Here is a 26,582-nt window from a genome sequence, read left to right as displayed (position 1 = left end):
TTGCCCCTCCTAGCCATAGAACCATCAATTTATTGCTTTTATTTTAATTGTCTCCCTTTCCCTAAAGCCAAGTAGAGTAATCCTTGTAAGAGTGACTCTCTGGTCAAGTAGGGAAGCTCATATTATGATGCATCCCTCGGGCTAAGTAGAGAAACCTACTTGTGAGTCTCTCTCTAGCTTTATCCCCTTTCTTTTACTTTATTTTTATTTCAGCATTTTTTCCCTTTATTATTTTTTTTTATTGTGTGGGTTGTTTATTTTCAGTTATTTATTTATTTAATTTTAATTGCGTGGCTTGCGTCTTTAAATTCTTAGATGATGAATGGTTAGGACGTTATTTTAGATACATATGTTTAGGACGGTAATTAGAATTAGATCACAACCATTAATTGGTTCACTTTCTCATTATTAAAAGAAATAAAAAAAATAAAGTGGCTGCTCTCCCTGTGTTCGACCCGTAGCTACACTGATCCGTACGTTTGCGGTTACATTTTAAATCTCAAACAAGTTTTTGGCGCCATTGCCGAGGAGATAGTTCCATGTTATTTTTCACTTTCTTTTGGTAAATCGGAGTGTTTTGTTTGCTTTGTTTTGTTTTCCTTTTCTTTTGTTGAATTCCTGAGAAGAACAACTTGCAATAATAGTTGTATCGGTGGAGGTCGCCATGCCTCACAGTATGATAAAGACAGGTTTCGCCCTGTAGCAGTACCTCAGGAATTGACCTGAGCAACCCCGGATCCCTGCCGGTAAGCTCCCAAAAAGCAAAAAAAAAATCAAAAAAACATCAAAAAGTTTTGCTATCCATTCGTTTGTGCTTGTCTTACTTTAGTTGCGGGTAGTTTTCTATTGCATGAATGTAGGGTGGGTACGTAATACTACGAATCGGTTAGAAAGAAGAGATCCAACAAGTGGTGACCCAATACATTTGCTCTCTTTAAAACCCTTCAATATGGGAGACCAACAGCAAAACCCTTCACCTAAATCTCTGAAAGATAGGTTCTACCCTGCTAGAACAGCCCAACCTTCCTGCATAGTTCTACCACAAGCCCAGGGCAATAATTTTGAACTCAAATCTCAATACATCACTATGTTGCCCCACTTCCATGGGTTGACCTCTGAGGATGCATACCTATTTCTAAGGGAATTTGAAGAGGTATGTGTTCTAATTAAGATTCAACAGCTTTTTGATGATGCTGTTAAGCTTAGATTTATCACTTTTGCATTGAAAGACCAAGCCAAGAAGTGGTTGTATGGGTTACCCACAGATTCTATAACCTCATGGGAACAGTTCACATTTGTCTTCCTTAAGAAGTTTTTCCCAACTCACAAGACCAATAAGCTTAGAAGTAATATCCTTCAGTTTAGGCAAAAGCCTAGTGAGTCATTTTCCAAACTTACGGAGAGATTCAAGGATCTACTCCAAGAATGCCCTCACCATGGCCTAGACCTATGGCATTTATGTCAAATAATTTATGAGGGTATTGATTACCCAACTAAACAAATGATAGAGTCTATGTGCCCTGAGGGATTCACATCCTTTACAGATGAAGGAAAGGCATGGGAATTCTTACTTGACTTAGCTGACAAAACCCGTGAGTAGGAATCAACCCAAGAGAGTGAAAGAACCATAGGAGGAAAATGATATTTTGTGGATGGGATAGTAGCCAAGGAAGCCCATTTGGATAGCCTAATCAAGAGAATTGAGGCTATTATTCCTAGAGAACCATCATCAGTCAATTTGGTTAAGATTTGTGCTTGGTGCCAGTCCCTTGGACATGTCATAGAAGAATGTCCCAACACCTCTGGGGGCACTTCTAATGATAGTGTTAATGCCTTATACTAGAATAATCCATATAGTAACACCTACAATCCAGGATGGAGAAATCACCCAAATTTCTCTTGGAATCAGGGCAACCAAGCAGGACCTTCCAATTTCTATAATCAAGGTCAACCTGGACCCCAAAGGCCTCCCTTTGCACAATAATCTTTTTCCCAAAATACTTGTCCTAGGTCAAATGTAGGACCTCAGGCCAGTTTTCCTAGGGCCCCTCTCCTATCATCTTATCTGCAACCCCCTGGGTTTACCAACACTGGAGAGGCAAGTAAAATAAGTGACTTGGTAAAATATATGGCCCTCCTCATGACAAGCCATCAAAATCTTACGAGAGAACTTACCCAAGTTGTCTCAATTATGCGTGAGAGGGAGAAAGGAACTTTACCCAGTCAACTAGAGCCTAACCCTAGGCATCATCAGCCTGTTAGTTCACAAGGACCAACTAATGCACCACTGAATATAGTACAAGGTCAGACCCAACAAGGACCCTCTAACCAATGTAATGTTGTTTATGCCTTAGGAGTGGTAGAGAGTACCAACAGAGTGTTTCTAAATCCTCCCCATCTATTACTCCTGTTAACTCTTCTTCAGTTGAGGACACAAGTGTGCCTCTTGTTCCAGGTTCGTCTGATGAACCTAAAGATTTTTCTGAAACTAAAAATGATTTGGTTGAGAAAACCAAAACTGATTCTTCTGAACAGGGGCAAATCCCTAACAGTCCTTATGTTCATCCTATCCCATTTCCTAATCGCTTGGTACACAAAAAGAAGACTGCTTCCATGGATAAAATTTTAGAAGTCTTCAAAAATGTAGAAGTGAACATCCCTCTTTTGGATGCCATATCCCAGATCCCCGCCTATGCAAAGGTACTGAAAGATTTGTATACTCACAAACGTATCACTAGTGTGCCCAAAAAGGCATTCTTGGCAGGTAACATTAGTTCCATAATTACTCAGCCTATAGCAGCCAAATATAAGGATCCAGGGAGCCCTACCATATCTTGTGTCATATGCGACACTTATATTGAGCATACCTTACTTGACCTTGGCGCAAGTGTGAATCTTTTACCTTACCATGTGTACAAGTAACTAGGATTGAGAGAATTAAAAGCCACTGGAACTACTCTTCAGTTGGCAGATAGGTCTGTTAAGATTCCTAAAGGGATGGTTGAGGATGTCACTAAAGGTGGGGGAATTTATTTTCCCTGTTGATTTCATTGTGTTAGATACGAAGCCCTTCTCAACCAAGGATGAGATCCCAATAATTCTAGGAAGACCATTCTTAGCTATCAGTAATGCATTAATCAATTGCCGGAATGGTTTCCTAAGATTATCTTTTGGTAACCAAACTGTTGAGTTTAACATGTTTAGGATTGGCAAGCAACCACATATGGAAGAAGAGATCAATATGCTTGAGGATTTTTTGGATTTTTCTGATGATTTAGTTGCCAACTTTGATATTGATTTTGATTCAGAATTCCAAGAGTGTATGGATGAGTTGGATGATGATAGTGAAAATTTCTTTTCTAAAGTCTTGAGTCTTCACACACTCGTGAAGCCCTTAGGACCCCTTTCCAATTCCATTCCCAAACCTTCCATAGTTGAGCCCCCTAAGCTAGATCTTAAGGAGTTGCCATCTAATTTGAGGTATGCTTTCCTAGGGCCTGACCAGACTCTTCCTGTAATAATTTTTTCAAATTTGACTTCTAGCCAGGAAGAGGAGTTACTTAAAGTGTTAAAAGATAATAAGGAAGCCCTAGGTTGGACCATGGCTGATATCAAGGGTATAAGCCCTTCTATTGTGCAACATCATTTACATCTTATGGAGGATTCCAAACCATCCACGGAACCCCAAAGAAGAGCTAACACAGTGATGATGGAAGCCATTAAGAAAGAGATCCTAAAGTGCTTGGATCATGGAATAATTTATCCTATTTCTGACAGCCAATGGGTAAGCCCAGTTCACGTAGTGCCTAAGAAGTCTGGTGTGACTGTAGTTCCTAATGCCAATAATGAGTTGATCCCTACCCGTGTCCAAACAGGATGGCGTGTGTGCATTGACTACAGGAAACTTAATATGGCAACCTGGAAGGACCACTTCCCATTGCCATTCATTGATCAGATGTTAGAGAGGTTAGCTAGACATGAATACTATTGTTTTCTTGATGGATATTCTAGCTATAACCAAATCCCAATTGCTTTAGAGGACCAACATAAGACCACTTTTACATGCCCATATGGAACATTTGCTTACAGGCGTATGCCCTTTGGGCTTTGCAATGCCCCTGCTACGTTCCAACGATGCATAATGAGCATTTTTTCTGACATGGTCGAAAAATTCTTAGAAGTATCTATGGATGACTTTTCAATTCATGGGAATTCCTATTCTGAATCTCTTCATCATCTTTCCCTAGTTTTGAAATGGTGCATATATAAGAATTTGGTTTTGAATTGGGAGAAATGCCATTTTATAGTTAAATCTGGTATTGTTTTAGGCCATGTAATATCCAAGGAGGGAATTAAGGTAGATAGAGCCAAAGTGGATTTAATTGATAATTTACCACCTCCTTAATCTATTAAGGATGTTCGATCTTTTCTAGGGCATGCAGGCTTCTACAGAAGGTTTATTAAGAACTTTAGTCAGTTAGCCCGACCTCTCACTTCATTACTTGCCAAAGATCAAACCTTTGAGTTTTCCAAAGAGTGCCTAGAATCCTTCAAACAACTTAAGAAGGAGTTGACCAATGCACCTATTGTTCAACCACCTGTTTGGACTGAACCTTTTGAACTGATGTGTGATGCTTCGGATTTTGCCATAGGAGCAGTTTTGGGTCAAAGGATTAATAAGTTGCCCACTATCATTTACTATGCTAGTAGGACCTTAAATGATGCACAACTCAATTATACAACCACTGAAAAAGAATTTTTAGCTGTTGTGTTTGCATTAGAAAAGTTTCGGTCTTACTTAGTTGGTTCACATGTGGTGGTGTATACTGATCATTCTGCCCTCAGATACCTAGTTCAGAAGAAGGATGCCAAAGCCCATCTCATTAGGTGGGTTTTACTTTTGCAAGAGTTTGATTTAGAAATTAGGGATAAGAAAGGAGTTGAAAACCTAGTTGCAGACCATTTATCCTGGCTTCCCAATTCCTTGACTATTGATTCTCTAGTCAACGAGAACTTTCTAGATGAACAATTATTTGCAATGTCCAGTGAACCATGGTTTGCTGACACTGTCAACTTCTTAGTTTCAGGTGTGACTCCGGATCACTGGTCCACCCAAGATAAGTATAGGTTTTATTCCCAAGTTAAGCATTTTTTCTGGGATGATCCTTATTTGTTTAAGATATGTCTAGATCAGATTATCCGACGATGTGTTCCTGATCATGAGCAACATTCCATTCTCTTTTTGTCATGATCATGCATGTGGTGGACACTTTGGACCTAAGAAGACTGCCGCAAAGGTTCTCCAATGCGGATTTTATTGGCCCACTCTTTTTAGAGATGCTTTTGATTTTTGCAAGGCTTGCCCTACCTGCCAGTCTTTTGGCCGTATCAATAAAAGGAGCATGATGCCCCTCAACCCTATTTTGGTAGTTGAGATCTTTGATGTATGGGGCATCGATTTTATGGGACCATTCCCTAATTCCTTTGGGAATTTGTACATACTTTTGGCCGTTGATTATGTTTCTAAATGAATAGAGGACATACCTTGTAAATCTAATGACCACAAAGTGGTGGTCCAGTTTCTCAAAGAGAACATTTTTTCCCGCTTTGGTGCACCACGTGCAATAATTAGTGATAGGGGTACTCATTTTTGTAATCGGCCTTTTGAGGCCCTAATGAAAAAAAGTATGGGATCACCCATAAGTTATCTACCCCTTATCACCCCCAAACTAGTGGCCAAGTGGAGGTGTCTAATAGGCAGATCAAACAAATCTTGGAGAAAACTGTTAATCCCAACCGTAAGGATTGGTCCCTTAGGCTCATTAATGCCTTGTGGGCCCATCGGACTGCATTCAAGACTGACCCTGGCCAGTCTCCCTACCGTTTGGTGTATGAGAAAGCTTATCACTTACCGGTTGAGTTGGAGCATAAGGCCTTTTGGGCCATTAAGAAGCTTAACTTTGATTTGTCTGATGTGGGAATTCATCGTAGGCTCCAACTATCTGAGTTGGAGGAACTTAGGAATGAAGCCTATGAAAGTTCTAGAATTTACAAGGAAAAGACCAAAGCTTTCCATGATAAACACATTCTGCGTAAATCTTTTGTAATTGGTGATAAGGTCTTATTGTACAACTCTCGATTGCATCTTTTTCCTGGTAAGCTTAGATCCCGATGGGATGGCCCATTTATTGTTCATAATGTATATCCCCATGGGGCTGTGGAGATTTTGAATCCAGGAACAGGGGTAATTTCGAAGGTTAATGGTCAGCGTTTGAAACCATTCCTCGAGTTTCCTACTACTAGTAGTGAAGAGGTCATGGATCTCCATGAACCTCTTTACACTGATGACTAACTTTTAATCAGGTATGACCCCCTTGCATTGTCTTTGCTTTTAATTCTTTCCATGCATTGAGGACATTGCATGACTTAAGTGTGGGGGAGGGAAACCAGTTTTTGCTTTTTTTTCACTGTGTTTTGTTTGTTTTTCTTTTTATTTTTGAGCTTGCTAAGGATGAAGTCCTACTTTGGCTTTTGGGTAATGATCAGACCATTCGGTTGCTTGATGTATGAAAATAAAATTTTTGATTAAGGTACCCATTTTGAACGTATAAAAACCCTGTTGAGAAGAAAGAAACAAGTCTGTGTCTTAAGATGAGACTTTCTTTTGAAAAATAAGAGACCCCTGTTTTATGGTGATGGACCATATGTAAGTCTGTGGGTTCCTTGTACTTTTGATTTGGAGTTGAGACCTTCTTTTTAATTTGGCATGGGTTGATAAATGCACAATTTTAAATGAAATGAGAAATGTGGTATAAAGAAGAATAAGAGTTGATTCCTTTGGAACTAGACAGGGCATTGTGCCTCAGGAAGCATGGTGTCTTGATCAAAATTCATTGGGAGGAAACTTCTGAAGTAACTCTAGCATCACTGCCTTTGTGGGCATATGCAAAAAGCGAAGCTACATAGTAACTTGGGTGTCTGGTGTTTGCTCCACCATGTCATTCAGGCCAAAACTAGTGGAGTAGAATAGAGTTTATTATTCAAAAAAAAAAAATGTGCAAATGTCATTATTGCTTGGTAACATGTTTGGTCAAAAACACTCCAACGCCTTAGTCATTGGTTCCCTATTTCTTCACAAGTGGTTTTGCCTTAAGATAAGGATGTTTTGGAAGAGATGAGGTGAGTTCCAAATTAAGAAATATGCTAGTGCCTAGAATTAATAAAGGGAAATAAAAGTTCAAGTGTGGGGGTCCCTTGTAAGAGAAATTATCTTTGCTCCGGATCGGTATGAGCCTTACCTTTAGCCAAGGTTGGGATTTATTTATTCTGAATTCTGGGTGTATATTCACTGCAAACACCCACGAGACACAACTCGTCCACTAGGGTAACCTAGTGGTTTAAAGGCTTGTTGCACATGCTAAGTGCAACCGTGATTCCTACGAAAGTGAGTTAGGTTTTTTGTTTTTATTCTTTTTCTTTTTGTTTTGCTCGAGGACTAGCAAAGTCTAAGTGTGGGGGAATTCTGATGAGCACATTTATGTGTGAAATCTAGGGTAGTAAAACATACATTTTACATATTTAGAATGGAGCTACCTTGGGTTTTACTCTCTTTTTGCAGGTTTTATATTTTCAAGGCCTTAAGGATTATCGGGCGCTATATCTTCAATTTTACACGTAAAGAGGTCCTATTTGTTTCCATAGTTACGAAGAGGACAAAATTCTGAGCAAGATGGACGTGTTCAATTAAAAGTACACATTCGTTTGGTCACCCATACAAATGATTATTCTTTTCAGGCCAGAAAAAGAATAATGGATCAGAACTGAACCGAGATGCAGAACCAGCCCGTTTGCAATTGTCTCAGAGGTACAAGGAATACTCCAAATGCCAACAAGGATCGATGGACCACATCCTTAAGTGATTAAAGATTTTTTTTAGTAACAACAACTACCTAGTGTAGTTGGTGGGCTATGGTGTACAAAATTCCCTTGCTCACTAAGAGGTCTCAAGTTCGAATCTCATGGTTGTTTTTTTTTAGAGAATTTTGTTGAAGATTTCCTGCTTTTCACTCACTTAAAGCACTAAGGGCATAAAGGGGATTTTCACATCAAATTAGAAATAAGGAAAATCGTGGAAGCAAGGAAAATCGTGGAAGCAAGAAGAGAAGAAAAAAAAAAGAAAGAAAAAAAAGAGAGAACCAAAGATTGTCCAAATCTTCTCTCTCCTCCACATCATCACCAAAATATTGTCCAAATCACACAAAGCAAAAAGGAAATCGTCCCTTGGAGGGAGAAAAAGAAGAGAAATAAATTAAGAAAAAAAAAAGGGGGGAAAAAAATAAGCAAAAAATTATAGGAAATTTCTTAAAGTTTATTTATCTCTTCTCTCTCCTCCATCTTAGCACTTTTGGTCTCAAAAGATCTCACAATCAATTATGGGTTTCTCTCTTTTAGGAAAGAGAAAATTATTACCCTACCTCCCCATTCCCTATAAATACAACTCATGTAAGAGGAGGGGAGACAATTCATTCTTCTTCTAGTTTTTTTTAGTTGCTCTCTCTTTCTTTTGCTCTCTCTTTAGTTTTAGTTCTTCTTTATCTTTTCTTTAATCACTTTTGTAATAGTTTTTTTTTTTATTTCAATTAATGCAAGCACTCTTTTATTTTTATTCAACCCTTTTATGTTTATGATTTATGCAATTGAGTTGTAATTTTTTAAGTTATAGTTCTAGGCTTAGATCTAGGTGACAAGATCACGAGCCGTGGAGCAATTTTTTTTTTCCAAGATTTGTTTTCTCTAGTACTAAATATTTCAGATTTGGTTTATTTCAGATCTGGTTTTTAGTACTGGTAGTATCTCAAATCGATCAAGTTTTCAGTTCAAAGGTTGAAGTTTAAATAAGTAGGCTCCTTCAGTAGTCTTCTCTCCCCCCACTCATTCCCTCTTCTGACTACCCTTTCTTTCTTAATTTAGGATTTTTATTTTCAGTCATTACATTATTGCTATCCCTCTCCCCCAAGGTTCATGGCTAGTGTATGTGTTGGCTTTGCCCCTCCTAGCCATAGAACCATCAATTTATTGCTTTTATTTTAATTGTCTTCCTTTCCTTAAAGCCAAGTAGAGAAACCCTTGTAAGAGTGACTCTCTGGTCAAGTAGGGAAGCTCATATTATGATGCATCACTCGGGCTAAGTAGAGAAACCTACTTGTGAGTCTCTCTCTAGCTTTATCCCCTTTCTTTTACTTTATTTTTATTTCAGCATTTTTTTCCCTTTATTATTTTTTTTTATTGTGTGGGTTGTTTATTTTCAGTTATTTATTTATTTAATTTTAATTGCGTGGCTTGCATCTTTAAATTCTTAGATGACGAATGGTTAGGACGTTATTTTAGATACATATGTTTAGGACGGTAATTAGAATTAGATCACAACCCTTAATCAGTTCACTTTTGCATTATCAAAAGAAATAAAAAATAACGTGGCTGCTCTCCCTGTGTTCAACCCGTAGCTACACTGATCCGTACGCTTGCGGTTACATTTTAAATCTCAAACAGAATGGTACTAGGGGTAATTTAAAGTTTTTAAAATTACAATGGGAGAAGGAGAGATGAAAGTTTTAAGTTATAGAAAAGCAAAGGGGGACTTCGAGTCAATATAGGTTGAGAATGGGGGTATTGAGCAGGCTTATTGGAGAAGTCTAGCTTGCACTAGCCTCCCACATCACAATATTACGTTTATCTCATTTAAGCCTTATCCTTTGTAATCTCAATCCCTTAATCAAAGGGGACACACGGCTGGTCTTATCTCTTGTAATCCCAATCCCTCAATCAAAGGGGATACACATGGCTAGTCTTACCTTTTGTACATTCCAATCCCTTAATCAAAGGGGATACAGACGGTTGGCTCTCTTGATACTATATTACATATTGTATCACCTAATGAAACAATCAAGCAATTTTTGGTCATCAAGATATTTTTCATGGTATCAGAGCAACATGTAGTACTTAAAGGAAATGGAAGACGAGTTTGCTTTGACAAATGACAAATATCACAATTAGAGGGGAGGGGAGAAATATCAGAAATAAAAGAAGATAAACTTTTAAGACGGTCATGAGAAGGGTGGCCAAGTCGCTGGTGCCAAAGTGATGGTGTATGACCACAAATGACAGGAGAGGCAAGTGAGAGAGGAGGTGCAGGTGCAAGCGTGGGAGAAAAGTGGTAGAGGCCATCACTCATTGTTCCCATCCCAATCAGCCGCTTCATTGACAAGTCCTGTAGAAGACAAAAAGAAGGAAAAAAAAGAACAGCACAATTCAAGGATTTTGTGAGTTTACTAATGGATATTAAATTGAACTAAAAGGAAGGGATATATAAAACGTCGTTGAGAACGACGGAAGAGCCAAGAGGTTTATTCCCAATATGGGAAACAAGAAGGGTAGTGCCATTAGACAAACGTACAGGCTTAGGGCAAGGGACGGGAGAAGGGTTAATAAGGCCGAAAGATCACAAGTCATGTGATCAGTAGCACCACTGTCGAATAACCAAGGAGGAGAAACCATACCTGAAACAGATAAACATGTGTCCATACCTGCTAAATGGCACTAGGGTTGGAAGAATCCGTTCCCAAGAGAGATAATAGTTGTTGGAACTGAGTAGAAGTAAGGCCTGGGATAGGCGTTATATCAGTAGAAGCTGCATAATCTTGATGACTAGGTTTACTTAGCCCATTGTTCAAACCCTGAGATGTGCGAGAGCACGAGGCTGGTGTCCGGGAGGATAGCCATGAAGGGGCCAACACGTGGAACGTGTGTGGCCATGAACATTGCAATGATAACAAAAAGGGTGATTGCGGCCACGTCCTGGAGAATTATTACATTGAGAAGAAGATCGAGAAGTTACAACCACATTTTGGGATGGATCTTGATTAGCTGCCATGGCAGTAGTGTCAGGAATACTAGACATATGAGAAATAGCTTGTTGCTACTCTTCTTGTAAAAGAAGATAATAAGATCGATAGACATCTGGTAAAGGATCCATGGTAAGGATCTGAGAGCGTATGGTGGCATAGCTATCAGAAAGCCCCATCAAAAACTGATAGACTCGCTCTTGTTGGACAACAATGTGGAGGGCGTTCTGTGCCCCACAAATATAAGTTGGAACGGGGACATAGGAAGAAAACTCATCCCATAAGACCTTAAGACGAGTGTTGTTACACCTGTGCCCTAATCCGATTCAATTTGAACTGTTGTGACAGGCCTTAGATAAGAGATACGAAAGTATGATCAGGTTTTGGCTCACGGCTATGCATTGTCGAGGGGGTAGAGATGACCCCATATGTTCATGCATTGTATGCCTATCTAACTGAAGGGGATTCATACCTTTTGATTCTAGACGGTAAGTGACTCGACTCCCCACACTTGAATTCTAGCACGCATAAAAAAATTACCGAATGGCCTTGATCATGTCCAAGGGAAACCACCTATGCAAGACCAACTATGGGACAGTAGGCTGTCAAGGTAACAAGCTGTCTTGACCACCGAAAATATGCCACTGGAAGTAGCCTGGGCCTAGATCCGGAGCCTATTTTCGGTGGGTTGATAAGCTACCGTCGGGGTTTCGATACCCGTGGTTCCTGCCACTCGCATTGTAAATGACTCTGGATGATCCCAAATCATCCTCCACACCTTCCTCATGATGTGAGCACTTTATGGACCTAAATGTGTGGGTCCTCGTGCCCTAAAATCCATTTTAACCCGATTGGTCCAAAAGGGGTCCAACCCAAACAGACCCTAAGGTCCACTTAAGTTATAATTGGGAAAGTGCTCAACGTAGGAGAGGAGAGAAAGAGGAGAGGAAAGAAGAAGAAGAAGGTTGGAGGCTTACCTTGGTGCCGACTGCCGCCAAGTTATCGGAATCACCGCCAGAGGTAAGTACACTCACTTTCACCACTCATTCTCTTCATTTCGACCTAGATAAAGCTAGGTATGGGTGGAATCTTAGTTTACAAATCATGTTAAGTTCATAGAATGCGTGTTCTACCCTCCCAATGTTGTTTCCAAGCTTAAACCAAGCCCGATGAGCTCCGACAACAAGTATTGCCAAAAGACCAACTAGGGTTTCGATCGTTCGATCAACGTATCTCCCAAACACTCGATGGAATTGGGATTTTCTTATCTTTGAATGATGCTAGGAACATCCCCTACAAACTCCACGGAACAAATCCCGATGATCGGGCCCGATCCAAAAAGCCCCAATTCAAGTTGGATCTTTCTATATTACCACCAGAAATATGGCATAGGAAACACTGCAACTGTTTTTGATGGGTTATTTCTGATGGAAAAATGAGCCTTAAGTGCTCTTTGTCTTCTCCACTGGAAACAGGATTGATATTTCCGATGGAAATGCCCTGTTTCCGGTGGGTGTTTCCGGTGATAGTACAATCTATTAGGGACAGTGTCTGTACCCTTTGGGGGTGACTTGTGTGGGTCTCTCTCGATGTTCCCAATGTGTATGGATGTACGATTCCCTTTGTGTCTAGGACAGTGACGCACAAGTTCCCCGAAGCTGAAATTGAATTGATCAATCGGTGGTCGTACTTGACCCGAACACACCCTATCGTAAACCAGGTGAGAAATGGACTGTGTTTATTTTTAGAATGTTTATTATTATTAAATTACTCACATGCTTAGAATTATATGTTTAATTGTAATTTCTCAAATGCGATGATGATATATTACATTTGTCATTTACGATTATGATATGAATTGTATGGAGATGTATGTTGGGATTTGGTGTGGCCGAGGTGGTACCGATACCATGATCGTCGTGTGTTTGGTTGTGTGTGTGAGATGGAATCCGACGTGGCCAAGGTGGTACCAGTGTCGTGATTGCCATATATATGTTGCATTCATGCATTGATTATGTGCATTAGAGTTAGTTATAGTTGCGGGTTATACTTTGTGGCCAAGGTCTCACTGGTATTGTGTACCCCAGGACTGCATTTGGAAATGGATGCACTTCGTGGCTGATGATTGGTACCAGTGTCGTGTAGTCCATACTCAACTGTGATATGTATGCTAGATTAGGTAAACGGTCTCGGGTTTCATTTTGTGGCCAAGATCTCTCTGGTATCGTGTACCTGGGACTGCACTTGGAGATGGATTACACTTTGTGGTCGAGGTCTTGTCAGTATCGTGTAATTCATACTAACTATATCACTATGAAGGCATGTAGCATATATGTGGTTTGGTATCACTCCCTATGCTACGAACCCCTACCAATTGAGGTTAAGGTGTTGGATAACCCATTGTAATATGTTCGATGTGCCTTTTCTGAATAACACACCTGCGGTACGATAAGATTGTTGTCAGAGGAGGGAACGTATCCAACGTGGCCGATGATGTACCGGTGCCGTGACTGCCAGGAGGGGATTATCAGGGGTTTGCTGGGTGACCCATGGATGCATATGGGGACCAAAAGGTTTCTATTCACGGCTAGGGTTTGTATCCTTGCGTAGTTGATGACAGTTCTGAGATGAAGGATACAACCTAATACACTGTAGTAGCATTTACCAGACTTAATTTGTATTGTTAGGTGGATAATAAATAAATGAATTGCATCATGAGCATCATGGACTATGTGTTTATTTTCTGCAATCATGTATTATAAATTTTTACTGCTATTGTCTTGCTTGGATGTGCTTGACCCCACCCCTCAGTGAGTGAGTTAGAAAGCTCACCCCACGTATACACTCCTTTTTAGATGATGATGCAGGTATTGTGGTGCCAATGGCGGGGTGACCCAGTATCTTCTGGATTAGAGTATGGTGTGAGTGACTAGTGGATGCCAGAAGCAGAGGAGCACGATCAGGACTATGCTTAAGACCACTGTGCTTACGTCGCACCATGAGATTGTACATCATACTTTGATACTTTTGAGAATAACTATGGATTGTATATTTTGAGATTATACTATATATCATGGATGAATGTAATAGAATAACTCAGGTATTGCTATTATATTATCATTAGACGTTTTTCCATTTTGTTTATGATTTCACCACTACACTCTAATTTCGTGCTTATGTTGGTTTGTGATGTGAGATTGTGAAAATATGAAGGTACTGTTATCAGAGATCCTGGTAGGTTTGTAAGACAAGTACATGTCTTACTCACACCGCCAGTATTCCTAATGATAAGTTGGGTCTACTGGAATTGGGGTGTGACAAGTGTAGCAGCAAGAGAGTCAGTTCCTTATTGAATGGTGGAAATAGTACGCTTGAGATGGAAAATTCGAGGTGCATTACTACGGGAAAAACACTCCTCTAGTTCTTTTCATACGGAATATGTTGTCTCTGCATAGATTACGTTATCGACAAGGGTACGAGAAAGGATGTTCAAAAACCAAGAGAGCACCATGAAATGCAACATTCCCATAATTGAATATCAGAAGAATATGTTGGCTTTGGAAGGGAGCCATCGACGAACATCATTTTGTTCTTTGCATAGAAAGCCATACGTACTGCTCTATGCCAAGTAGGATAATTGTCTCCGTTCAGAGGAGTCGAAACTAGCACAATGCCTGGATTATCAGATGGGTGAAGATAATACAAAGAAGAGATATCAATGCTGGAAGTAGCAATGGGAGTGAGAGACGAGTCTATGGCCTCAGTAATGTTTGGTGAGAGGGAGGCATCACTGACTGCAGATGATACTTGTTGATGATTTTTCACGATGCGTATGGATTTATTTAATGCGTCATAAATCTGAAACATATCAGTTAATTACTTCCTTCTATGCTATGGTAAATACTCAATTCCATTGTCGTATTCGCCAACTTCGAACCGATAATGGAATGGAGTTTTTTTCCCAGCCCATGTTATCATTTTATTCTCACAATGGCATTATACATCAACATTCATGTGTAGGGAGCCCTCAACAAAATGGCATCGCCGAACATAAGCATTGTCACCTACTAGAGGTTGCACGTGCCTTACATATTCAGGCCCATCTCCCTATTCGATTTTGTGGTGAATGCATTTCAACCGCTGCCTATCTTATAAATCGCATTCCCACTCCCAACCTCAAAGAAAAAACGCCTCATGAACTTCTTTTTAAATGTGCTCCCTCCTATACCCACCTATGGGTTTTCGGTTGCTTATGCTATGCCCACAACCATGGTCCCAATCGTCGTAAATTCGACACTAGGGCCATTCGTTGTATTTTTGTTGGTTACCCTTATGCACAAAAAGGCTACCGTGTTTTTGACCTAGAATCCAAAATTTTCTTTGTCTCTAGGGACGTTATCTTCCACGAGGACATCTTCCCTTTTTCCCAATGCTCATCCGTTCCCTCTCCTCAATCCATCCTTCCTCTTCCCGTTCTAGATTTTGAGAACCCTTTACCGCCTCCATTACCCCCTTCTCCCTTGGATACTTCAACACCACACCATCACCACTTCCATCTCCTCCACCACCATCGTCCTCACCCCCACCCCCTCTCCATCTGCGCCACTCTTCTCGCCCTCACACTCGTCCATCCCGGCTTTAGGATTATATGTACTCTTCTACTTCTTCACCCGCATGTTCCCCTTCCCATCAGGCGGCATTGACAGGTACTACACCCTATCCCCTCACTTCATACATCTCTTATGATAATCTTTCAGATCCTCATTTTGCTTTTGTATTTGCTATTTCTTCTGAACATGAACCCACCACCTTTACTGAGGCCGTAAAGCACCCCCACTGGCGTAATGCCATGGAGGCCGAAATAATAGCCCTTGAACAGAATAACACTTGGTCTTTGCAGCCTCTTCTTGCAGGAAAATCTCCTATTGGTTGCAAATGGGTTTATAAAATCAAACGGAATGTGGTTGTAGCATTGAGTGCTATAAGGCACGCCTCGTTGCTAAGGGATACGCACAACAAGACGGACTTGATTACACAGATACTTTTTCCCCCGTTGCCAAGCGAGTTACAGTACGTAGTCTTCTTGCCATTGCCGCCATTCGTGGCTGGCATTTGCATCAACTTGACATCAACAATGCTTTTTTACATAGTGACTTACATGAAGATGTCTACATGTGGTTACCACCTGGTTATTCCAAATAGGGGGCGACAAGGTATTGCAAGCTCCAGAAGTCCCTTTATGGTCTGAAACAGGCCTCAAAGAACTGGTTTGTCACTCTCACTCATGCTCTCAAGGATGTTGGGTATCGTCAGTCAATGGCAGATTATTCTCTTTTTATTAAATCTACTCCTCGCAGCTACACTGTCATCCTTGTCTATGTTGACAATATTATAGTTGTCGGGAATGACCAAATAGCCATTCAAGCGCTCCTCTCATTTCTGCATTTTCGGTTTCAAATCAAGGATTTGGGTACCCTTAAGTTTTTCCTTCGCAGTGAGGTGGCTCGCAGCGCTAATGGCATATTCATTAACCAATGCAAGTATACTCTTGATATTCTTTCTGACTTTGGGATGCTTGTAGCAAAACCTGCATTTTTTCCTATGGAACAGGCCCTTTGCCTTGATGCTGATTCTGGTGCCATCCTTACCGATCCTTCACAGTATCGGAGGCTTATTGGTTGCCTTCTTTATATCACGATCACCATACTAGACATTACATTTTGTGTTAATACGCTTAGCCAGTTCATGCATCAACCACGACAGCCCCACATGGATGCTACTATGAGAGTGCTTCGTTACCTCAAGTCCTCCCTGGGTATTGGCATTTTCTTTTCTTCACATAGCTCCCTCCAGCTCACGGGTTTTTCTGACTTTGATTGGGTTGCTTGTCCCTCAACTCAACGATCAGGAACTGGCTATGTTACATTCCTTGGCAATAGCCCCCTGTCTTGGAAATCCAAGAAGCAAACCACTGTCTCTCGCTCCTTTACGGAGGCTGAATATCGGTCCATGGCTGCAACCACATGCGAGCTAAATTGGCTTTGTGCTCTTCTTCAAGACCTTGGTGTCTCACAATCAGCTCCCATTCGTCTCTACTATAACAATCAAGCTGCCCTTCACATTGCTGCCAATCCTGTTTATCATGAACGTACTAAACATTTGGAGATTGATTGCCATGTTGTTCGGGAATGCATCCAGTCTGGCTGCATCAGTACCTCACACGTCCCTTCTCGTATGTAGTTGGCGGGCATATTCACCAAGCCCTTGGGCCATGATCAGTTTCTTCATTTACTTTCCAAGTTGGGTATTCGTCATCTTCACGCTCCACCTTGAGGGGGAGTATTGAGAGGGATTATTGGAGAAGTCCAGCTTGCACCAGCCTCCCACATCACAATATCACATTTATCTCATTTAAGCCTTATCCTTTGTAATCTCAATCCCTTAATCAAAGGGGACACACTGCTGGTCTTATCTCTTGTAATCCCAATCCCTCAATCAAAGGGGATACACATGGCTGGTCTTACCTTTTGTACATCCCAATCCCTTAATCAAAGGGGATACGCACACCTGGCTCTCTTGTATATATTACATATTGTATCACCTAATGAAACAATCAAGCAATATTCGGTCATCAAGATATTTTTCAAGGGGAGTGTTAGTAATTGCTCCTACAAACCCCAAGGGGATAGTCGAGTTGGCAAGGAACCTTTGCCTCAGAAAGCTTGTGGTTCTGAGTTCGACTCCTCTTACTTCTTTGGGGCCACTCATACGGGGGTGTTTAGTGCTCTTCGCTACTTTCAGTGAAAGTTGAATGATTCCCATTCAATGCCAGTATGACCGGTCTATGCAGTTGTGGAGTCAGTATGGGCCCGCAGAACTAGTCAGGTCAAAGGCCTGGATACCCATCACTAGCAAAAAAATAATAATAATAATAATTTTGCCCCTACCGAAGTATATCTTAAATCTCGATCAACGTAGACCATTTGATCCAACCACACGAGAGGAGGAAGTAGGAGTGTCAACTGCTCAGGCTTGGTCGAGCCTAATCAAGCTTGACCAATTTCACCCCTACATCATTGCTGGCCCATTGAAATCGTGCTTATATTGTGGGGCATGGGTACTATTTATGTTAGATCTGTCGGGCTCAGACTTCCTATAATTGGGCTAAACGGGCCTTAGATAGGCTACCATGCCTAAAATTGGTCTCCAAATTCGTGTTGCAAGGGGGATTCCAATAAAATGGGCCTTAGACAAATGTCCTATTAACTTAGGGACTCTTCTTTACATTTTGGTCTTTATGTTTATAGTTTGAGGCTTTGGAGGTAGAATAGGGTAAAATGGTCCAATAAAATAAGTCATTCCACGTAGTTGGACTAAATGGGTTGGACTAATTTTAGAGAATGAGGAAAAGAAAATCAGAAGGCTAAGAAAATGAGAGATATAAGTTTGAATGAATCATATCTGCCAGGGGAGAAATGTCCAAGTTACATTAATTAGGAATGTAAATGGATCGTTGAAAATCTAAATTCAATTCACATCCATATCTGTTTAAGATATTCCTATCTGGTTAGGAGATATCTATATCTGTTTACATCTCTAGATTTTAGTGATTCATATTAGGTTGAATAAATTGTTTTTTATACCCCAAAAAAACACGCAATCAACATCTGAATCGGTTAGGGTTGATCCCAATTCGAATCAGTTAAAACTGGTAATAATCAGGTAAAACCGGTCATTAATCAAAATAATTCAATGTGAATCAATTAAACCGATCAATGCCAATTCTAAAGTGAATCAGCCAATTCCTTATCCAATTCACCTATTTTTAAAACCCAAGGCATAATGCACTAAAAAAAAAATCCTTGCCTGAGGCACTCAAGGATGGAGAGGGTGTTCCTTGCGGTTGAGAGATATTAGATTCCTTCTATGTTGAATATGGTCCCACTTTTTCCCGAAAAACCCTAACTTGGGTACTTTGTTTGAATTTAGTAAGTTAGTTTCACCCAAAAAAAAAAAAAAAGGTAATTAGTTAGAATTTTTTTCTTTTGGTCAAAATAAGTTAGTGCCAAATTTTAATTTAAGCTTATGTCTAGAAATCTAAATTTAGTCAAACTTCAGATCGTCTATATGTATTTTCACCTGAATATACGATTCTTCTTCTACCAAAAGAATATACATTCTTCTGTTTCGGTTTTCGTAAATACTACCTCTTCATTCTTTCAATGGCAATAATTAGGACATGTATATATGCAAGTGAACGTACGTGCAAGAGATCTTAACTCAATTTAACCATCCAACATTTCAAGTTTTCAACCACTATTATTAGAAAAAGAAAAAAAAATCTATAAATATACTAAAAATCAGATAAGATGCCTAAAGATCCTCGCAACAACAAATACCTCTCTCCAAATTATAATGCCTTTGCACAAGTTCATATTTTTGCAGGCTTGTAAGCTGTCTGCTATCTTTCTCCTTAGCCTCTTATTTCTTCCTTGTCTCATCTTTGCTTTCACTTTCATCTTCTTCTCTTGTTTTCTACTCTTACCCATTTTGTGCATTTTCTTGTCCATCATTTTCTTTTTTTCTGTTGCTCCTCGGGTTTCTTGTAGATCCATATGGAATGTATTCTTGAGAGTTTGTATCTGGTTCTTAGGTGCTCCAAACAATGATCATAAGGAGCCACCCTTGGAGTATAATACACCAGTGAGTGTCTGGTTTGATCCTTCAGAGTTTCCTTATTTCGATGAATCCGAAGATGAAGATAAGGTGAAGAATGATGGAAGTAATCATGAACAATCATCTTGGACCTCATGGTGTGAAAGTAATGAAGAGATCATCAATGACTCTTGGCAATTTCCGGTCTTGAGAACTTCTAAAACCATACAAGAATCGTCGGTGAGTCTATTTTATGTTGATTCTTTTTTTTATGGTTCATCCACCATCCTAGGGTTCACAAATCCTTATAGAGTTTTAGTATATTTCTAAAATACCTTCCTCATACCCTGCTGCATCTCAAGTTCTACGGTGAATGGATTTGGCACAGAAAAACTCAGTCCAACATTTTATTGACCCTTATTCAAATCATCCATAACTTGCACTTTTAAGCTATTCAATTTGAATCTCTTTGTCCACTCAACTGTTGTTTCTATAATCCAACCGAAAAAACATGTTGTTTGAATAATGGGGCTATGCTAACCTCTTAATTGATGTTGTGCAGTTCTCTGATGTAATGTCCTTTTGGAAAAGCAAAGAAATGGAGGGTTATAGAAGGGATCGGTTGGTAAGCGGCAGAAATTTATAAATTCCATGTAAATTTGTAAAAGAGTATATTTGGGAAGCCATTTTCCCTTTTACAAATCAATTTATCTTTATCTCAACTTAGAATCTTTTAAATTTACCAAAACCCCCCACCCCAAAAAAAATTTTAAAAAAAAAAAAATTTCCTCGGAAATGAATCTTCTACAACTGAATGTATATCTCAGATGCCAACACTTGTCCACTTTAAATGCCAAGAAATGGAAAGGTTGTTGGCACATAAGATGTACAATCAGGTGAACGAGCAGAAGATACATTCTCGAAATTTTCCTTTCATGCATCCACTTGATATCTTCTAACCTATAAGAGAGTTGTACGCATGGTTTAAGTTCAAGGTATCAATTACTATTGATATCGATCTATCTCGACCGAAATGGTTTTGCCCTAGTTTTTTCTTTCTAAAAAAAATGTTTTTTTATTTAACCGTTAATCCATATTGTGAGTTTTTTTTTTTTTTAAATAAATAATTTAATAAAATTGGGGATCTTGCTACAAGAGATAAGTCTCATTGACAAAAGATCAAATATGATTATGATTGTATAATGAAAAATTCAAAAGAGGGTTGCAAGAATTGACGAGCAATGCAAGTAATCTGATTTTGATTCCACAAACCATGTATCCTTCAAATTTAAGGTTTTAATTGAACCATCGTGTGCCTATTATAAGGTTGTTCCAGAGAACCCTCCCTCTTCCCTCCTACAAAAGGTAAATTCAAAAATATGTTTTACAACAAATATGAAAAAAATAATCCAAAAACGAATCAAGGTGCCTAACCCCTTCCTCAATCGGCCCACCACCTGACATCCTAAGCTTGCTTTATAGGAAGATTCTATTTCACGACTCATACAAAATTGCACTCACTATATCCATAAGCTCTAAGTCTTGATGGACCAGCTCAACCAAAGTGCTTTCCCAAGGAGCACCTTTTTCTGCTATTTCATAAGCTAATAATCACCTCTCTATTCAAGTAGTTCCTGTTTGTTGTCTTTGTTGGGCAGGCTTGGAAAGTAGGATCCATTTATTCTTTGATTTTCCATTCAACTCCCAAATACAGAGAGTGATCCTTAGGTATTCTCCTTCAAGAGGCCCTGGGAAAAGTGTGGAACTGGAGGGTCGATGGGTAGAGAACTATTTCAAGGGAGATATGATATGATGCATTGCCAAGCTAGAATTTTGTTGTACCATAGACCACATTTGGAAGGAGATAAATTTTCTTATCTTCTAGAATAAGTTTAGTACTGTCCAATCATTGTCAAAAGCATTCTCTCGGATGCAGAAGAACAATGTCGGGCTATCATTCCCAAGGGTCCAATGACCCCTAGAATCAATACTTAGTGGAGAAGTGGGGTGTTCAACGAATTTGGTCCTCAAGATAATTAGCTACCACTACAACAAAAGGACCTATAACTGCAGATTTTTAAGCAGTAAAAGGCTCAATCCGTAATAATACCCTATAGTTGTGGATAACTATGATTTCTATCCACAACTATAAGTGTCATAACTACTTTTGTAGCGGCGGATATTCTACCGCTGGAAAAGGATACTCTATGGTTGCAGTGTTTTAGTTACAATTTTTTTTTTCGCAGTAAATCTGTAACTGTAAATTTTAGCTTTGGAATTTTGTGCATCAAAATTTGTAATTGCAATTTTGTAGGTGCAGATTTTTTGTGCATCAAATTCTATAATTGTATATTTTAGCTACAGAATTTTGTGTCCTAAAATTTATTGCAGTTTTGTAATTATGGATTTGTGTGTAGCAAAATCTATAGTTGCAGATTTTGATTGTGGAGTTTTTGTTATTAAACTTATAATTGCAAGTTTTAGTAGCAAATTTTTGTGCATTAAAATATATAACTACGGATTTTAGCTGCAAATTTTTTACTTGTGAAACCTATAGTTTTGGATTTTGGAAGATTTGAGCTATAGATTCTGTGCAACAACAATTCACACATTTACATCTAAATATAAAAATGCATTCAATACAAAACAGCTATTTAACATCTCAAATACATATAAATGCCTAAGTCATCTTTATTTTAAATCACCTAAATTCTAAATAAATGTAAAATAAAAATCAGGTTCATCATCTGATTCAATTAAGTCCAAAATATATGTGTCACATGAATTTATCCTAGATCGAAGAAAAAAAAAAAACTATTAGACTAGACTAGTAATTGAGTGCTCATTGTTTTTTGGATCTTGACTAGGTCCGAAGTTCCCAAGCTCTATACTTTGAGAAGTTTTCTAAGAATCTTATCATCTTTTTGATTGACTATATTTAAGTCTTTGGGATACGCCTTGTAATCAATATTAAAAAAATTAATGGTCATTTAACAAATATGGTCCAAAATAATGAATATAAAAATTAGAAACACAAGGAAAATAATATTTATGATAATGATTCCGGCTTATGCAGCAATAAGAAGCCAATATGTCATACATTTACCTCACTCAGGAACTCCTTCAACTAATCACCATGAAAATCTGGATAGTTAGGATATTGACCTCAACACCAGCATTACATCTTTTTATCTTCATTAACCAAAGCGAAAAAAAATAATAATAAATAAATAAATAAAGATCAAAAAATGAAAAATCATTTTAAAATGAAGATGTAATGCATTCAGTAAATATGAACAAGCAACATGATTACAACTATCACAAATTCATATGCAATTCATGCATAGCCACCATAAGGACATGAGAATCACATATAACTCAATGTCTAAAACATAGACAAAATCAAACAAATTGAACGAATTTCTTCCCCCACACTAACTACACCCAAAGAAATACATTGCTTCTGAAAATACTACGCCTAAATTGGTCAATGGTGATTTTCCCAATGTTCTATAATTTGGGTTCTTCATAAAAAAAATTTCCATTTCTCGACACTCAATGACAATTGAAGGAAGCTATATTTGTAAACATGCAAAGAAAAGAGAGAGAAAGGGGCCATAAGATATGGTCATCCTATAAAGGTTCGTGTTATGGATTAATTATGAGTTATCCAAAGGGAAGAGCATGGCATCTAACTATAATTAAGCATCAAATGTATTGGAATGATGGAAGAGTATTAATGCATCCCATGCACCCAAATCATTTTTTAAAGGTAAAAAAATTGTTTCGAGTTAGATGGTGCGATAATTTTCTGATCAAACCAAATATTCAAGGGAAGAAATTAAAAACAACACCTAATGACTAACCTTAAAGCTTTTATACAAATTTCATAACCATTAATCATCTGAGATCTAAACTCTAAATGACACAAGCTACCCTACATATGATACAAGAACGGAAAAAAGGAAAATGGAGCAAATGAGCTGACGCACCCACATTGAAAAGACACTGGTTCACCTATTCATCCAACATCTGAAGGAAATCACAAGGGATGCAAACCGTGCAAGAATCCACAAAAGTTTCAACTTATGACTACAGAAAACTCAATCATTACACTACATCATTGACCAACGTTGAGGTTGCATCTCCAAACAGCTTGGGAACCTAAGATATGTAAAGAATTTAAGGATACATGGAGCTCATGGACCAAAATAGAGAGAGAGCCAAGAAGTAAGCCAATCTCAAGAAATCCTTGTACCCCAAGTCCTAACAGGGCTAATTTTTTCTTCCTATGTTAGTTTGGTCCTTTTTAATCCCGTTGAACATAAATCACTTAAAAACTTGGTTATTTAAAATAGGGTAATTTATAGCGCCAACCCCCCCCAGAGAATGTTGGTATTAAAGAAGCACTCTCTGTTTAATACCAAATTGCGTTCAGATCTCCTGCCGTCAGTCTCTGTTAAGTAATGCTATGAAATGACGTTTTAACCCTTTTGAGTAAAATACATTTTTTTATCCTATTTTACACTAACCCATAATTACCCCCTCTCTCCTTCTCACCGTGGGTTAACCATTCTCCTCTTCTCCTCTTCTCCTCTTCTCTATACCTGCAAGATCTGCTCCTTCCGTCCTCGGCGAGAACTGCTCTATCCGTCGCCGGTGAGAACTGCTTCATCCATTGCTGCCGATAATTTACACATCTTAGGTCGCCGAGAACAGCCCCATCGCAGCTCCACCATAGCACTATTTTGGATTTTAAAATCTGTCAGTCCAATCCCCTCCCGGTTTGGGCTCTATTTTGGATTTTAAAATCTGTCAGACCAATTCCCTCCCAGTTTGGGCTTACAAAGACAATTCCATGCCATCCAGTGAACTATTCTGATTAAAAATAAAAAATAAAATGGACGAAACTTGAGTCTTAAAATGTGCGGTAAATCACAGTTCTGACACATGCACCAGTTCAAGGTTAGAAAAAGGAAAACCATTGAGATTGAATTTTAGTAACAGTAGATGTTCACTGAAATGGATCAAAATTGTAGCTACAGAGCTACAAAGCTTTGTATTGGACCTACAGAGCTTTGTGTTTTGTGTCTTTCGTACATAAAAATAAAGCTGAGAACCACCACGTCTACTGTATTGCTAAATGGGCATCAGGTTTTTGACATCTTTATGTATTGCTAAATGGCCATTAGGGTTTTGCGAAGAAGAAGGGGTTAGGCTTCGACAGAGAAGAGAATAAGAACACACTTGTAACCGTAGATTTCCTCCCGTTGCCACTTGCCGCCGGTTTGTAGTCGCATGTCGCCGGTTAATAGCCGCTAGATCGCCACCGGTACCACGAAGATGTTTTTCTGCCACTCACTAAGAGTGAGTCGTGAGAACTGAAGTTTTGGAGTTAGGGTTTCAGACGATTTGGGGTTAGGGGGCGTGTGTAAGTGAGGGTAATATCGGTAGTTCAACATTTTGAAGGGTAATATGTTATTTAAGAAAAAAGAATCTGCTAATGTCATCATTTGAGGTATATTCTGTAATAGAGACTGACGGTAGCGGTTCTGAACGTAATTTGGTATTAAACAAGAGGTGTTTCTATAATAGTGGCATTGTCTAAGGGGGTGGCACTGTAAATTACCCATTAAATTATCTATGCCCTGGTAAAGGTGTGGACAACTCTGTCTTGCTGCATCAAAGATTTACTTGATCTTGATCCATGTGGATTCTTCTTGATAATTCATACATCCTTTATCAGTGTATGGACAACTATTTCTCAAGCATAGGTTTAGGTTCAACCTAAATGGGAAAATTGAGCACCTAATAACGCATCTTCACAGATCAAGAAATATGAGATCACCGCTTTCATTCTAGGGTGATGAAGCGATCGTACTATTCAAGCCTTTTTTTTTTTCATGGAAAAAGTTGCAATCAATAAGTCGACAAGCCTCTTTTACATGATCAACATGCCAACTATTAAACAACTTAGTAGAGACACAAGACAAACGATAAAAAAATATTATCACGAAATCCTAACTTTTCAAGGATGTCTGGCCTCAAAGCTAAGGAACATGTATTTTTAGGATGATGGACCTTTTTTTTTTTTTTTTTGGCTAATGACGGGTATCGAGGTCTTTGCCCTGACTAGTCCCGTAAGCTCATATTGACCCAAAAACCTCATGGACCGGGTCATACCGGAGTCGAACTCAGAACCACATGCTTCCTAAGACGAAGGTCCCTTGCCAACTCGACTACCCTTTGGGGTTAGATGATGATGACGGACCCTTCGAATCCATCTATATAATGCATGTCTTCTTCAGGAGCTAGAGGAAATGTATCTCAGGTACACCAATTAGTAGGGATGAGAGGATTACCGTCTCCGGCTGCTACCCCATATGCTTCATTGTTCGACACCGCATTTGTTGGTCACATTGGATCGGTTGAATTTCTGTTTAATCTGGTGTCAGATTTCCTTCTAAAATATCAACTTCTTTGGCGCTGTGGCTGGTTTGGCATTGCAGAATCCACTGCACTCTTCTTTGGTTCGGGTTCTTAGTAGGGAGTCTTAGCATGTAATTGCATAGAAGCTGTTCGATTTACGGTTCCATACTGAAGTGGGCAATGCTGGGCCGGGTATATAAAAAAGGCTTTCCAGCCAAGTCTTTCACCTATAGCCCACATGGCCCATGATATCATTTATTCATGATGGGCTTCCCCCTTACATTCATTGGGCAATGTTACCCTTAGCTGCAGCCCATAGTTTGTTTCATTTGATCCAGCCGAACCACTTCTACATGGCCGGGACTGCATGGTATGGAAGGTCGACCATCACCACCCTTCGATCTAGTTTCTCAACTTCAACCATAGATCAATCTCTGCACCTTTCTCACTCAGGTTAGGTTCATTGGTCTATAACAAAAAGTTAGGTGTTGCATAGTTTTATACACATCTGAAAATAAAGAGGCAACACTTAAAGGCCAATAGGTGGTAGTTAAGTCAAAAGTTAGGGTTTTCAAGGCTTCCGAGTTACTCAACACT

At 39.2% G+C, this 26,582-nt stretch overlaps 1 protein-coding gene and 1 non-coding gene across 2 annotated transcripts; one reads left to right on the top strand and one right to left on the bottom strand.

Annotated features, from left to right (window-relative positions):
* Positions 1-1,336: 1,336 nt before the first annotated feature.
* Positions 1,337-1,443, bottom strand: LOC122065259. Its single transcript, XR_006135959.1, has one exon. It is a non-coding gene; the product is annotated as a small nucleolar RNA R71 (small nucleolar RNA).
* A 17,873-nt stretch (positions 1,444-19,316) lies between these two features.
* On the top strand, positions 19,317-20,202 carry LOC122065257. The gene is made up of 2 exons (XM_042629054.1): positions 19,317-19,796; positions 20,119-20,202. Exons 1-2 carry the CDS (start codon positions 19,317-19,319, stop codon positions 20,200-20,202), a joined length of 564 nt encoding a protein of 187 aa, XP_042484988.1.
* The last annotated feature ends 6,380 nt before the right edge of the window (positions 20,203-26,582 follow it).

The sequence above is a fragment of the Macadamia integrifolia genome, unplaced genomic scaffold (assembly GCF_013358625.1).
Source record: "Macadamia integrifolia cultivar HAES 741 unplaced genomic scaffold, SCU_Mint_v3 scaffold1942, whole genome shotgun sequence".
NCBI classification, from domain to species: domain Eukaryota; kingdom Viridiplantae; phylum Streptophyta; class Magnoliopsida; order Proteales; family Proteaceae; genus Macadamia; species Macadamia integrifolia.
The sequence above is the reverse complement of the archived record's forward strand: the minus strand, read 5'-3'. Positions and strand labels throughout refer to the sequence as shown.

What these genes read in the sequence shown, in the direction of transcription:
- LOC122065257 (XM_042629054.1), top strand. Translation starts at nt 19,317, where the DNA reads ATGCCTTTGCACAAGTTCATATTTTTGCAGGCTTGTAAGCTGTCTGCT. An exon ending in AAACCATACAAGAATCGTCG is followed by an intron (nt 19,797 to 20,118) that starts GTGAGTCTATTT and finishes GATGTTGTGCAG; the next exon opens with TTCTCTGATGTAATGTCCTT.